Genomic DNA, 14,261 nt, shown 5'->3' with positions numbered 1-14,261 from the left:
ACCACGCTGAGCCCTCCGCTCGTAATCCGGATCATCGGTAGGCAACTCGTAACGGCAAACTGGGCACGAATTATGCAGTTCCAGCCACGGCAAGATGCAATCGGAATGGTATATGTGCTTACACGGGATCTGCTTCGCCGATTCGCAAAGCTTGAAGGTGTCCTTGCACACCGCGCACTGAGAAGAATCCGATTCCAGCAGCTCCTCTGTGACCGACACGTCCGGCAGCCCCTCCACGGCTGACTTCGATGCTGGCGGCGTCCCGTACCGATTCGGATCGTTCTCCGCCAGCTGCTGGATCAGCTCCTCGAGCCCCGGGCCGAAGAAGTAATCGCCGTGAGTCATGTTCCCGCCGGGAAACCGGAACGTTCCGGTTGTAGGGTCGCCGGAATTCTCGATCACGAACTGGACGTTGGCGCCGCCAGCTCTTAGGGTTTGGAGGTAGTTCTGGAGGAACACAAAGGGGTTAAAGGCTTCGCCGGAGGCGGCGGTGTTACCAACGCCGCCGCCGCCAAGCAGCGTGGATAGATCGTCGCCACCACCGGAGAATAAGAATGGGAGGTTTCCGGCGGAGGGACCTCCGGCGAAGTCAGAGTTGAAAGAGAAGAAAGGATTGATGAGGTTAGGGTTAGGGATTGGAGTTTCGAGTTCTTCGAGGAAGCCTTCGTTGCAATTAGGGCAGAGGAGCTCGGAGGAAGAAGGGACGATGGAGACTGTGCGGTTGCACTGGTGGCAGAAGTATTGCTGGGGGTTGCCGGAGGTGACGCCGCCGGAAGAAGACATGTCAATGGAAAGATGATAGAGAAAGAGAAAGGTTTGGTAGAGAGAGAAAGTGAGCAGAGCGTAAGAAAGAGGGAAGTGCCAACAAGTGAGGGAGAAAAGTAGGGGCAAAAGCGTAAATAGAAATCAATTGTGGGTAACTAGGGAAATTGAGCTTCTTTCTTCTTAATGTTGTTACTTTGTTATTAGTGCCAACTAGCCCACTATATATTTTTGCTATAAATAATTGGATTGGATGCTCCTTAGTCCTTAATCACATTTATCTGTTAAGAATTACTTCAATTTCTTGCTTTTTGAAATAAAGATGATATTCATTTAATTAAAGAGATGAAATTGTAGAAATGATTTAGAATCCACAGCATTATTAATTTATTATAGAGAAAGGATAAGATAAAGAATTTTCAACAAATCAGAAAAAAACAATAACATAGAATAAGCAAGGTATGTCTTCATTTTGTTTTTGAATTCCATTATCCTGTTAATGATTGGATTGAGATTTTGTTCTGCTGATTGGTGGCTATGGTTAGCATAGCGTCACATATCTCAACCTTTTTTTGTTAGAATCCAGTGATCCATTTTTCATTCCAGTTCCTGATAACTCTGCCAACAAGAAGAGGAGGTTTACTCTGTTCTGCCTTGAGTGACTATGCTCATCTAATTTTGTGGACGTGATTGAGAATTAGTGAGTGCTGATAAGGAGATCTAGTGTAGCTTGAATCAAACAATTCCCTGTTCTTACTATTCCATAATAAGTAACTCTCTCTCCGATCATCATTTTCATACATTCCAATATTTTGCATAAGGTTATTTTAGAACCATTATGGTCTGCGCTCCACATTCTTGTTGAGATAAGACTAATAAACTACTTATTTGCATTCCTAGCTAGTGTCCTAGTACCCATTTTGTTAGAAATTCAGAATCATTCAGTGTAGTGTAACATACAATTTAAACTGTTGATCAAAAAGTAGCAAGTAGCACATTGAATGGATATCTCTAGTACACATGCATTGTGATTTCTATCATACTGATACAATATTCTTTTTTCTTTTGTCACAAATGAAATAAACAAGATTGTCTACAATTTATGTTATCTTCAAGAACATGAACAAGTTCAATGAATCACTCTAGTCCCATACTCCCACGGCTCCTTTTATGTACAAAAATATTATTGATAAAAGTAAAATGGGGAGAGGGAGATAACTAAAATCTATAATGAATAACAGAAAAACAGTGATAAATGCAATTACATTTGGGCACACCCAAGTTCTGCACCCGCTAGCTCTGTGGATGCCATTGAACCGTCGCTGATATTTGATCCTTCCGACCCTAATTCACTGTCATTATCCAAATCATACATAGTTAGAAAGAGCAAGGTCCAATAACCAATGCATGTTTGGAGGAGCAAGGGGTGGTTCTTATGGTTGGGGAATGCTATTGAGAGCATGATCATCATTATAATTAGTTGTGTCATTTTGTATGGATCAGTGAATCGAATATCTTCCATTATACTACTACTCTCTTCCTTCCATACGTGCATTCCAATCTCTTTTCCAATTGACTCACTCGGCACCTTTCCCTCAAAACCCTTATAATATGCTTCATATGAAAGCTTCACATGATTCCATCCTCTTTTAAAATGTGGTGCTTCATAATAATAATCATCTCTCTTCAGATTAAAAATAAATAATTGACCCATAAGGCCATACCGTCCAAATTGAACTTGGTTGCCATTGATGGTCACAGTGGGTTTTACTTGAAGTGGTGGGGAAAGGATGTCATGTTTGAGTAGAATTGCAACGCAAAGAGATTTGTAAGGGAATATGGTGCCACGAAACCAGAAAGAAATAGAAGCTCCACTGCTGCGCCACTCAAACCCCCTTGGAATGCTTCCACCTGGCATCACAAAGTGGGTGCTTCTACCCTCGTGCACTTGCTGTCATTCATTCATAATGCAGAAGCAGTAGTTTAGCATACATTATTAACTTGGTGAAAACTCAGGTGCAGTCGACTTCACATGAAGTTGATAACTGAGATTCGTTAGATGATTTGACTGATTTGACTAAATTTTCATTTAACGGCTCTCAACTATCAACTTCACGTGAAATCGACTGCAATTGAGTTTTCACCTATTAACTTAATATGAATTATGATGTGATCTGCATTGTTAATTATTAAAATGTAATGAAACCTGGTTGAGTAACACGCTTGTGCCCCTCGGACTCAATGATTTACAGTTTACTGCTGAGAAGTCTGTCAAGCACGGTGGAATCCCTCTAATCTCCCGAAGATGCTCGCAATCATCCACCTTGAGTATCTTTAGAAAGCGAAATTGTTGGATGCATTCAGGAAAGACCGTGAAATTATTGCCTGTTAGGTCTAAAAATTCCACATTGGGAAACCATGCAACAGCTAGTGGAAAAAACTCATCTGACAAATTGCTGTTCTTGAGAGAAAGGTGTTCCATATCTGAAGAGGGGAGAGAGTGAGTGAATATTCCGTGAAGCCCCTCTTCCTGCTCTCCCGATACCCTCCCCTTGTTTCCTCCTAAGTTAATATTACAAAAATCCAGGCTTGGCATCATGCAAATGACACTTGGTATTTTATGCATTTTATTCTCCTCCAAATACAAATGCCACAATCTAGAAAGGTTACAAAATGAACATGGCAAATCTTGTATCCCAGTGCCAATCAAATCAAGCTCTTCTAGATTTTTCATCTCTTCTGGAATTTCTGGAAATTTCTCAAGGCTTGAGCATCCAGATAGACCGAGCATTTCCAGTGAGGGCAAATTAATAACAGGTGGAAAACTTCTGAGCTTGGGACACTTTTCAGCATTCAATATTCTAAGTTTAGGTAAAAAACCAACTGAACTGTGAACTGAGACTAAATTACTACATCCTTCAAAAGAAAATTCTTCTAAAGTTTGAATATTAGACACATCAGGTATCTCTTTCAAAGAATCACTGTAATCAAAACTCAAAACTTTCAAGGTGATCAACATCTGGAGAAAAAACAAACAAACAAATAAAATTAATGAACAAACTAAACTAAAATAAAAACAAATAAACCTGATCATGTGAATTCACAAACATACAAAATCATGAAAATGAATTTAGTACGCTTACCTTGGATATGCTATCCAACTTGGGTGACATGTAGAGATAATCAGGCAACTTGAGTATGGAAAGCTTTTCTGGATCAAAATTAGAGGGAAAATATCTCGATGGATATCTCCTCCATTCCAATACTCTTAAACTATTTGGAAGGTATTTGGGCCCTCTGGAAAAACGACCATTTTTTATGATAAGTGTTTTGAGATTTTTCATCTCTTTAAAAGCTGTTCCATCCCATTTTACTTCTACATCATCATTTTTCTCTTTTTTTGACGGATCTTCACCTCCTTCCTTTCTAAATAAAGGAAATTCCAAATGTATGATTTCAATGGCACTAGTTCCCTTTCATCAGACAAAAGTAAAAACATGTGTTAAAAAAAGTCTTTAATAAACTTAAATAAAAAAAAAAACTATTACTTACTTGATTATCTTCTAAAACTTTAACTATATCCTTGTAGAACCATAATCTACTATGTTTTCCAGGCACTTTTGACGATTTTTCTCGACATATATCTTTGCCCATGTCCTCTATTAGATCATGTAATGTTATTCTGAATAGATGATCAATCTTTATGAGAGATTTTTCAACCAACATTCCAATATGATATTTCATACTCCTCCCATATTGAGCTTGAAGTATAGCTGTAACTTCCACTGATTTATATCCTTTAAAACAACAAGCAATATCAAGAAAAACACTCTGCACATCTTCTCCCAAAGCATCAAAACTAACCTGAAGTATCTTACGTATTTTATTATCAAGAACTTCTTCATATTGATCCATTGCAGATTCCCATTGTTCTAAATCTTTTCCAAACAAGTTAGAACCTATAACTTCCAAAGCCAATGGAAGTCCAGAAGCATAAGTTACTGCACGGGTTAAAACATTCTTATACCTTGGGTTGATAATATCTGTTTTAAAAGCCTTCCATTGAAGCAAATCTAAGGACTCTTCCTCATTCAAACCTTGTACCTCATATGTTCTTTCAATGTCATGAAGCGTCAGCAAATGTTTGTCCCGTGTTGTAATAATGATTCTGCTTCCAGGATGAAACCAATCAGGTTTTCCCGCAATAGCTGTCAACTGTTCATGCTCATCAACATCATCCAGAACCAAAAGAACTTTTGTTTGACTGAGTCTACGTTGTATCTGTGAAATTCCTTCCTTAACACCTATTATCTGGACTCCCTCCTTTCCTAATATCTTACAAAGAAGATTGTTTTGAAGATGCACCAACCCATATTTTTGTGAATTTTCTCTCACGTTTTCAAGAAAACACACACCTTTAAAATTGTCAGCAATAAAGTTATAAAGAGCAAGAGCAAGTGTTGTTTTTCCTATGCCACCAATTCCATGTATCCCTACCATGTGAACTCGATCAGTAGAATCCATTTCCAAAAGTGAAATCACTTCTGACACTGGAGACTCGAGTCCAACAGGGAAGTCAGCCACTGGCAAAGGTAGACGCCCAATCTTTCTTGAAATGTCTTGCACGATCTTTTTAATAAACTGATGCTCATATCCATGCCTGCCCAACAAACATACACATAGATACTTTTACAATTCAAAATTGTAATAATGAGAAACAATTACAGAAAGAAGTATATGAAGTGAAGTTACCCATCTTTGAAATGATAGCCTGATAAATTAGCCACTTGAGGCAGAGCCTTTTTCCATTTGTCCACCTTCTTATTCATGTCATCCTTGTATCTCTTCTCATGCTTATCCATTGCTTCTCCAAAACTGTTTTTTAGATGGCGCACATCAGAAGGATCCACCTTAAAGAAAACTGGCAAAACAAACCGATTGTTTCCCTTGATGCAGTGAAGGACATGGACCAGTTCGTCTAAGCAAAAAGAAGAAGAAGCATAGTTAGGAGAGAGTACAACGATGGCAATCCTGGACTCTTCAATTGCCTTGAGAAGTGCAGGTGTGATTTCCTCTCCGCTTTGAAGCTCGCCATCATCAAAGAAGGTGAGAATTCCTTTGTCACAAAGAGCCTTGTAGAGGTTGCCAGTGAAATCATAGCGAGTATCTCGGCCTCTGAAACTAATAAACACATCGTATTTCCATTCATATCGGATGAAAGAAGAGGAAAATGGATGGGCAGAGTAGGAGGAGGAGGAGGATTGCAGAGACATGAGACGGAAGCAAGAAGGATATAATCATATATGTTTTGTTGGATGATGATGAAAATCAGAGAAACAAAGTAGTAAATATATGTTTTAATGAGTGATTGAGTTCACTAAGAAATTAGTTGCTGTATTTAAGTCTTTAGCAAACTTGCTGTTTATTATATTTACTTTGATTAAGACAACTTTGTCCTTAGTTATTTATTTTTCATAGAAATGCATGGCCACCTATGAGCATTAAGTGGTTGAATTCAACGTCCATTATTATTTCTTAAGAACTCAACTTTCAGGGCGGGACTTTCAATTTAGGGATTTCTAATATAGCAGAAAAATAATTTTTTTATGAATATTAAATGTATATTCTTGTACAATGACTAATATTTTACGCTATGATATACTATAATATTAACTCATTGAAAATTAAAGGTATCTGCTAGTACCTTACATAATTAATTGTTTGTCCATTATTTATTCTTATCTTGTGGACTCAAGCCACCAAGAATAAAAATTAAGAACAAAAATGAAGAGTGTTATTATCACCTTTTTATATTCTAATTTTCCTTTTTCTTTTTTTCTCTGTCGTAAAATAAATAGAGAATTTCCTTCAATATCTAGACTCGTTACAGAACTTGATGCCATAAAACTTTCATGTTTTGAATAGAAGTATTATTGTCTTATTTATTACTTATAAGAGAATAATAGTATATGAGAACTGAAGAAGAAACAATATAATTTTTTATTTGATTGGAACATAATATATGTGCTTGTGTTCTTAGAACTTGTTCACATAAAATCTTTCAAGAGTAATCATATGTGAACTTTAATTACAAAGTGGAGTATGTGATGCAAGTGTCCTAAATCAGTTGTCTATTTTTAAGAAAATAAGTTGCTCTCTTAAATCATGTTCGAACGAAAAAATCAGGATCCACCAACGTTTTCTTGTTTTGTATACAAATTTCGAGGAAAGAGGGAAAAATAAACAGAAACTAATTATTCTTGTATTGTTATAATTTTCATCTTCTGCCACTGATTGATAATAAATTAATAACACCAACACTTTCTTCCATTTCTGTTGACCAAAGAATCTTTCTCTCCCACGCTTTTTATCATGTTGGTTCTTTGTATCCGAGATTCACTGTTCTGCATGAGTACTGAGGAATATTGAGGAGGATATGACACAAGGAAAAACATTCACTTTCTGTTTGTATTTCTAGCTAGCTAGTACCTATTTTCATTTGGTTCAGAATCATTCAATATAATATAATATACATAATTAGTTAAGAAAGTTAGCTGCACATTTAACTAAAAAAGAAATACTTCAGATTAAGTAAATACTTTCGGGAGATTATACACATAATTATACTTTGCTTGAGCAATAATACTTTGGAGACCATAATTATCATAGTGTTGTCCTTTTGCGAAATTATTAATTAGAAGATTTCACAATAAAATTTAATGCTTCCATGGGAATTTTGTGTGGATTAATAATTAGATTAATTATGGTTGTTTAATGTCAATTCTCTCAGCAAACCATATGACTTCACCAAATAAAGCTGCTACATTCAAAGCTGCTTACAAAAGCATTCCAGAGCTTTATTGAAAAGTTTTAGCATGATTGAAGGAAAGCTTAGTGATTGAGATAAGACTAATAAGTCACTTATTTTGCTTGTTCTGCACTCATCAATCAGATTAACAGAAAAATAACACCAAGTTTGGACTTCTTTGCACATTGGAACTCGTTGAGATTTGTAAAAGACACCTCTTCAACTACCTAAAAATTAAAATAGATGTTCAATCGGGCAAATATTTTAGTCTTAATAATAAATAAATAAATAAATGAGTCAACCTTATAATCAGTTTCTTACTTTCTTATTTTTCTAATAACCAAAGAATCATTTTTATTTAAACCGAAAGAAAATATATGTTTAAATGTCCAATTTTCTTTGTATTCATAATGCTCTCTGTTACTTTTAGAATCAATCAATATATGAAATCAGTTATTGCTTAAGGTACCATATTGAAAGGCCATCTCTGGTTCACAACTTAGAAATTTTACCCATTGACATTGAATCAAACAAGGAGAAGCAAAACTAAAATATTAAATTCACATAAAATGAGTGTTTTTCAATTATGCAGATGTTTTTCTGTTTAGAAATGGGAATGCAGCAATTTTGGTGTATATCGATTGATGCAATATAATATGTTTGACTGATGCCACAAAAATCAGGGTTAAAAAACATGCATCTTCTTGAGCCTATAAATCAATGAGTCAAGATAAACCAAAGCATACAGATTCAAATTGACAGTGGGTAACAGGGTTATCTATTTGGCTTGCAATTGCATTATGTTACAAATTCAGAATCATTCAATATATAAATGTATAATACAAAAGAGTTGTCAAAGTAGAAAGTAACATATTCAATGGTCATCTCTATTTCATATTGAATCAAACAAGCAGAAGCAAAGGAAGCATCACACTTATCTTAACAACAATAATTACACTATGACATACACAAGTGGTGACAACCATATAGCTGTGCGGATGCTGATATCGAATCCTCCCTACCCTCCTTCCTAATTGACAGTTATTTATCCAAAAAAAAGTGTGTGTGTGTTAGGAACAGCAATGTCCACAAACCAATGGATGTTTCAAGGAGTAAGGGCTGCTTCTTATGGTTGGGCAATACTATTGAGATCATCATCATCATTATGATTAGTTGTGTCATTTTGTAAGGATCAGTGAATCGGATATCTTGAATTATACTGCTACTGATCTTTTGCTTCAATAGATGGATTCCAATCTCTTTTGCAATTGACTCAGTGGGGACCTCATCATAGGTATAGTAGTCATGTGCTTCATATGAAATCTCTGCATGATTCCATTTGTTTTCAAAACGTAGTATTACATTATAAGCAATTGTCTCTGACAGATGAAAAATAAATAATTGATCCACTGGGGTCTCCCGCCATCGACAGGAAACCTGGTTGCCATTGACAGTGACGATGGGTAATACTTCAACTGGGGAAGGGAGGCCATCTTTGAGTAGAATTGCAAAGAAAAGAGCATTGTCAGGGAATTCAGTGCCATGAAACCAGAATGAAATTGAAGCTCCGCTGCAGCGCTTCTCAAACCACCTTGGAATCCTTCCACCTGGCATTGCAAAGATTGTCCATCTACCCTCATGTAATTCCTGTCAAGGACTAGTTTAGCATACATTATTAATTTAATATGAATCATGATCTCATATACATTGTTAACTAATTAAAAAGTAACAAAACCTGATTGAGTAAAACTCTTGTGGCTCTAGGACTCAAGGATTTGCAGTTTACTGCTGAGAAGTTTGTCAAGCAAGGTGGAATCCCTCTAATCTCCTGAAGATGGTTGCAATCATCGACGATGAGCAAGTATAAAAAGCAAAATTCTTTCATGCATTCAGGAAGGACTGTGAAATTATTGCCTCTTAGGCTTAATTGTGTCACATTTGGAAGCCATGCAACAGCTAGTGGAAAAAAATCATCTGACAGATTGGTGTCTCTGAGACAAAGAGCTTTCATCATATGTTGCGAGGGGAGGGAGTGAGTGAGTATTCCTTGAAGCCCCTCCTCCTCATCCTCCTCCGGCTTTTCCGATGATACCTTCCTCTTCTTGCCTCCTCCCTCAATATAACATGAAGATAGTTGTGGCATCATAAAAATGATGCTTGGTATCTTACACATTTCATTCCAAATAATTTCCAGATTTCGCAATCCAGAAAGATTATGAAATGAGCATGGCAAATCTTTTATGCCAGTGCCTTTCAAATCAAGCCATCCTACATTTGCCATCTCTTCTAAAATTTCTGGAAAATTGACCAGGCTTGAGCAACCACATAGACTGAAATCTTTCAGTAAGGGCAATTTGATAGCTGCTGGGAAAGTCCTGAGCTTCTCGCAATATTCAGCATTCAATCTTTTAAGTTTAGATAGAAACCCAACTGAACTGTGAACTGTAACTAAGTTTTTGCATCCTCGGAACGAAAATTCTTCTAAAGTTTGAAGACTAGACACATCAGCTATTTCTTTCAAAGAATCATTGTAATCAAAATTCAAAACTTTCAAACTCACCAGCTTCTGAAAAAAATTAAAACAAAGAAAAAAGTCAAACAAATAAACTTCATATCAGGTTACTAAAACACAATAAAAAAAAAAAAAAAAGAATTTAGTACACACTACCTTGGCTAAGCTATCCAACTTGTGTGCCAAATAGAGATTATTCGATAACTTGAGTATGGAGAGTTTCTTTGGTTGAAAATCATTTGGTAGCCACTCTGAAGGAAATCTCCACCATTCCAATACCCTTAAACTGTTTGGAAGATATTTGGGACATTCAGAAAAACAACCATTTTTTATGATAAGCGTTTTGAGATTTTTCATCTCTTTAAAAGCTGTTCCGTCCCATTTTACTTCAACATCTTTATTTCCCTCTTTTTCAAATGAATCTTCATCTCCTTTCCTTTCCAATAAGGGAAATTCCAAATATATGATTTCAATGGTGCTAGTACCCTTTCAACACAAAATGAAAAACATGAAATAATTAAGGTACAAGTGCGTAAAAAAGGACTTTCAACAAAGTCATTAGAGAAATTTATTACTTACTAGATTATCTTGTAAAACTTTAACTATATCTTCATAGAACCATAACCTACTACGCTTTTCAGGCATTTCTGGTGATTCTTCTAGTGCAATTTCTTTGCCCATGTTCTCTATCAAATCATGCATTGTCACACTGAGATCATACAAATTGATCTTTATGAGAGATTTTTCAAAAAGCACTCCAATATGATATTTCATGCAACTCCCATAATGAGCTTGAAGTAGATCTGTAATTTCTTTTAATTCATATCCTTTGAAACAACAGGCAATATCTAGAAAAACACTCTGCTCTTCTTTTCCCAAAGCATCAAAACTTACTCGAAGTATCTCATATATTCTGTTATCAAGATGTCTTTCAAATTTATCCAATGCAGACTCCCAATCTTCTACTTTTTTTTCATATAAGTGACTACCTATTACTTCCAAAGCCAATGGAAGACCAGAAGCATAAGTTATTGTACGGGTCAAAACATCCACATAATTGGAGCTGCTATCATAACCATTTTTGAAAGCATGTTTAATAAGCAATTGAAAAGACTCTGCCTCATTTAAACCCTCTACCTCATATGTGTTTTCAACACCATGATATTTTAGCAAATGTGTGTCCCGTGTTGTAATAATAACTCTGCTTCCAGGACCAAACCAGTCAGGTTTCCCAGCAATAGCCTGTAGTTGCTTGTGATCATCAACATCATCTAATAACAAAAGAACTTTCTTTTGACATAGCCTTCGCTGGATTCGAGAAGTTCCTTGTTGAACACTCACTATCTTAATTTCCTCCTTTCCTAATATCTCAGAGAGAAGGATATTTTGAAGATGAGCCAAGCCATGTCTCTTTGAGTTTTCTCTTACATCTTCAAGAAAGCACGTACCGTCAAAATGGTCAGCAATCAAATTATGAACAGCACAAGCAAGTGCTGTTTTTCCTATTCCACCAACTCCATGAATCCCTACCATGTGAACTTGATCACTAGAATTCATTCTCAAAAGTGAAATTACTTTTGACACTCGAGAATCTAGTGAATCTAGTCCAACAGGAAAACGAGCAACAAACAACTGTGAACGTCTAATCTTTCTTGAAATTTCTTCCACAATATTTCTGATAAACTTATGTTCATATCCATCCCTGCCAAATACACACAGATTCTTAATACAATGCAAAATTGTAATATTTTTTATAAATGAAAAACAATTACAGATCAGAAAGAAGTATATGAAGTGAAGTTACCCGTGTTTGAAATGATATCCTGACAAATTAGCAACTTGATGCAGAGCCTGCTTCCATTTGTGCACCTTGTTCAAGTCACTCTTGAATTTCTCTTCATGCTTGGCCATTGCTTCTCCGAAACTATTTCTTTGATGCCGCACATCCGAAGGATCAGCCTCATAGAAAACCGGTAAAACCAGGCGATTATTTCCCTTGATGCAGTGAAGGATGTGGACAAGCTCGTCTAAGCAAAAAGAAGAAGAAGCATAGTTAGGAGAGAGGACAATGATGGCAATCCTAGACTCTTGAATTGCCTTGAGAAGTGAGGGTGTGATTTCGTCTCCTCTTTGAAGCTCCTCATCATCAATGAAGGTGTGGACTCCTTTATCAAAAAGAGCTTTGTAGAGGTTGCCAGTGAAACCATAGCGAGTATCTTCGCCTCTGAAACTAATAAACACATCATATTCAGATGCATAGCCGAAGGAAGAAGAAGAAGAATGGGTGGAAAAGGAGGAGAAGGAAGATTGCAGAGGCATGATAAGAAAGAAGGATAGAAAGTAGTATGAATATTGGGAGTGTTGAGTCTCAGAAAACTAAAAGAAAGTAATAAAAATATAAAGAAGAGTGAGTGATTAAAGAAAGAGTGAGAATGGATGCAATGCTGAATAATTAAGTTTCTCAAAGTCAGTCAACGTAGAAATAAAACAGAAACTGCCTTATCATTTCATATGCTCCGTGTGGGGTCTACTGTTCTGTAAGATTTTTCACTTTGGAATTTGGTATTCAAAGGGTGTTTCACTTTGATTACTTTTAATTAAGACAAAACTTTGTCCTTGGTTATGCTACTAATGAGCATTGAGTGGTTAATGCATGGTGGAAATAACGTTGCTTGCAGGACTGAATGAGGGTGTTGTTGAACTGCACTTACTTTTTATCCCTACTCCTCGAAATTTCATTGAAAGATATCTACTACTACCTTACATAATTAATTGCTTCTATTATTATTCTTATCTTGTGGAATCAAGCCACCAAGGAAAAAAAAATCAAGAACAAGAATGAAGAGTGTTATTATCACTTTCTTATACTAATTTTCCTTCTTTTTTCTCTGTAATAAAATAAATAAAGAGAATTTCTTTAAACATCTATGTTGAGCCTAGTTTGATTTTGGGTTACATTATGATGACAAACATTTAATTGAGTTGAAAGCCCAATATTGTTTAATGTGTGCTTTATTGTGGCAGGCCCAAGTATACTAGTTTATGCTACACAAGCCCATCACAGCAAATAGAAAAACAGCTCACTTTGTTCCTTAGTGTAGTAAACAAGTCCAACAATTCCTCATAACACCGTTCAGTAACATTAAATGATTATGTATATATTTGCTAAAAACAATATGAGGACAGCTGTATCATGCAAGGACAAGTGTGGCTCTGTAAAAGCAAGCAAGGACACAAAGGGCACACACACTAACCCAAGGACATCAGCAAAGCACTGCTGTGGATCGTGGTTATGCAAAACACAAACTTGCATAGAGCAGCAGCAAGGAAATGGAGCAGAATGGAAAAGACGAACATGCCAAGGAAGAAAGAAACACCAAGGACAGCAGAGGTAGTAGTGGAGCTCCTCGGACAGCAGGGGAGGTGGAGCAGGATGAAGAAAGGACTGCATGCCATCAAGGACCGCTCCAACGGGCAGCAAGGAAAAGCAAAGAGGATGAAGCTACAATGAAGCCAAACTGAAGATATATAGCAGCCTCACTCCAACATTTCAAGTCAAAAGGAAGAGAGCACACACATCCAGAGCACCATATCTAACACAGAGCTGGAATCTCTTTCTTCTACTCAAGCTTAATTCTGATTTTATGTTATGGCTGTCTTGCGTTATTTTCTGTTTTGAAAAAGGCAATTATGTGAGGTTCAAAAGCCAAGAGAGAAAAGGCAAGAGTGATGCAAAATAGCCACTGATTTCTGATATAATTTGGGTTTCTGAACTAGGATTAGTTCCCCTTGCCAAGTTGGGTTAGCATTTGGTGAGAATTGAATCTTGTAGATTCCCCTTCCAAGTTGGGATATCACTTTGGGGTTGCTAAGCTTTGGTGGAGAAAGCTTAGGGGTAGATACTAGTTGGATTAGGAATTAATTCAATAGTATTGGTGTATGTAATCTGAGAATTATAGTGAAAATTTCACCATGGTTTGTGGTGGAGACTGGACGTAGGATTCATGACACTGAGAATCCGAACCAGGATACATGCTGGCCTCTTTCTCCTCTTCTCTGCTCTTTTAATGTTCTGCGTATGAGACAATTTCAAATAATCTCCTGCAACTCGAACAACAGCAAAACAGAGTTTGAAACTTTAAGTTTTAAACTAACTTGATTCAACCCCCCCCCCCCCCC

General features: G+C 36.6%; 3 protein-coding genes across 3 annotated transcripts in view; all 3 read right to left on the bottom strand.

The window, feature by feature from the left end:
* The window catches only part of LOC107644596 (E3 ubiquitin-protein ligase RING1), a gene marked incomplete in the record, with an annotated part of 2,325 nt that extends 1,351 nt beyond the window's left edge, over positions 1-974 (bottom strand). Inside the window, 1 exon segment of the mRNA XM_021103072.1 lies at positions 1-974. Within this exon segment, the coding sequence (XP_020958731.1) occupies positions 1-783 (783 nt within the window).
* LOC107644586 (TMV resistance protein N) lies at positions 1,806-6,109 on the bottom strand. Its single transcript, XM_016348475.2, has 5 exons — positions 5,515-6,109; positions 4,315-5,422; positions 3,906-4,235; positions 2,969-3,781; positions 1,806-2,713 (listed from the first exon to the last, which is right to left on the bottom strand). The coding sequence occupies exons 1-5, from the start codon at positions 6,033-6,035 to the stop codon at positions 2,024-2,026; spliced, it is 3,462 nt and encodes a 1,153-aa protein (XP_016203961.1). The 5' UTR covers positions 6,036-6,109; the 3' UTR covers positions 1,806-2,023.
* Positions 8,326-12,608, bottom strand: LOC107644589 (TMV resistance protein N-like). Its single transcript, XM_016348477.2, has 5 exons — positions 11,887-12,608; positions 10,662-11,784; positions 10,239-10,568; positions 9,306-10,136; positions 8,326-9,217 (listed from the first exon to the last, which is right to left on the bottom strand). Exons 1-5 carry the CDS (start codon positions 12,399-12,401, stop codon positions 8,612-8,614), a joined length of 3,405 nt encoding a protein of 1,134 aa, XP_016203963.1. The 5' UTR covers positions 12,402-12,608; the 3' UTR covers positions 8,326-8,611.

Source organism: Arachis ipaensis, chromosome B05 (assembly GCF_000816755.2).
Source record: "Arachis ipaensis cultivar K30076 chromosome B05, Araip1.1, whole genome shotgun sequence".
Taxonomy (NCBI): domain Eukaryota; kingdom Viridiplantae; phylum Streptophyta; class Magnoliopsida; order Fabales; family Fabaceae; genus Arachis; species Arachis ipaensis.
Note: the sequence above shows the minus strand (reverse complement) of the source record. Positions and strands in the feature narration are given on the sequence as shown.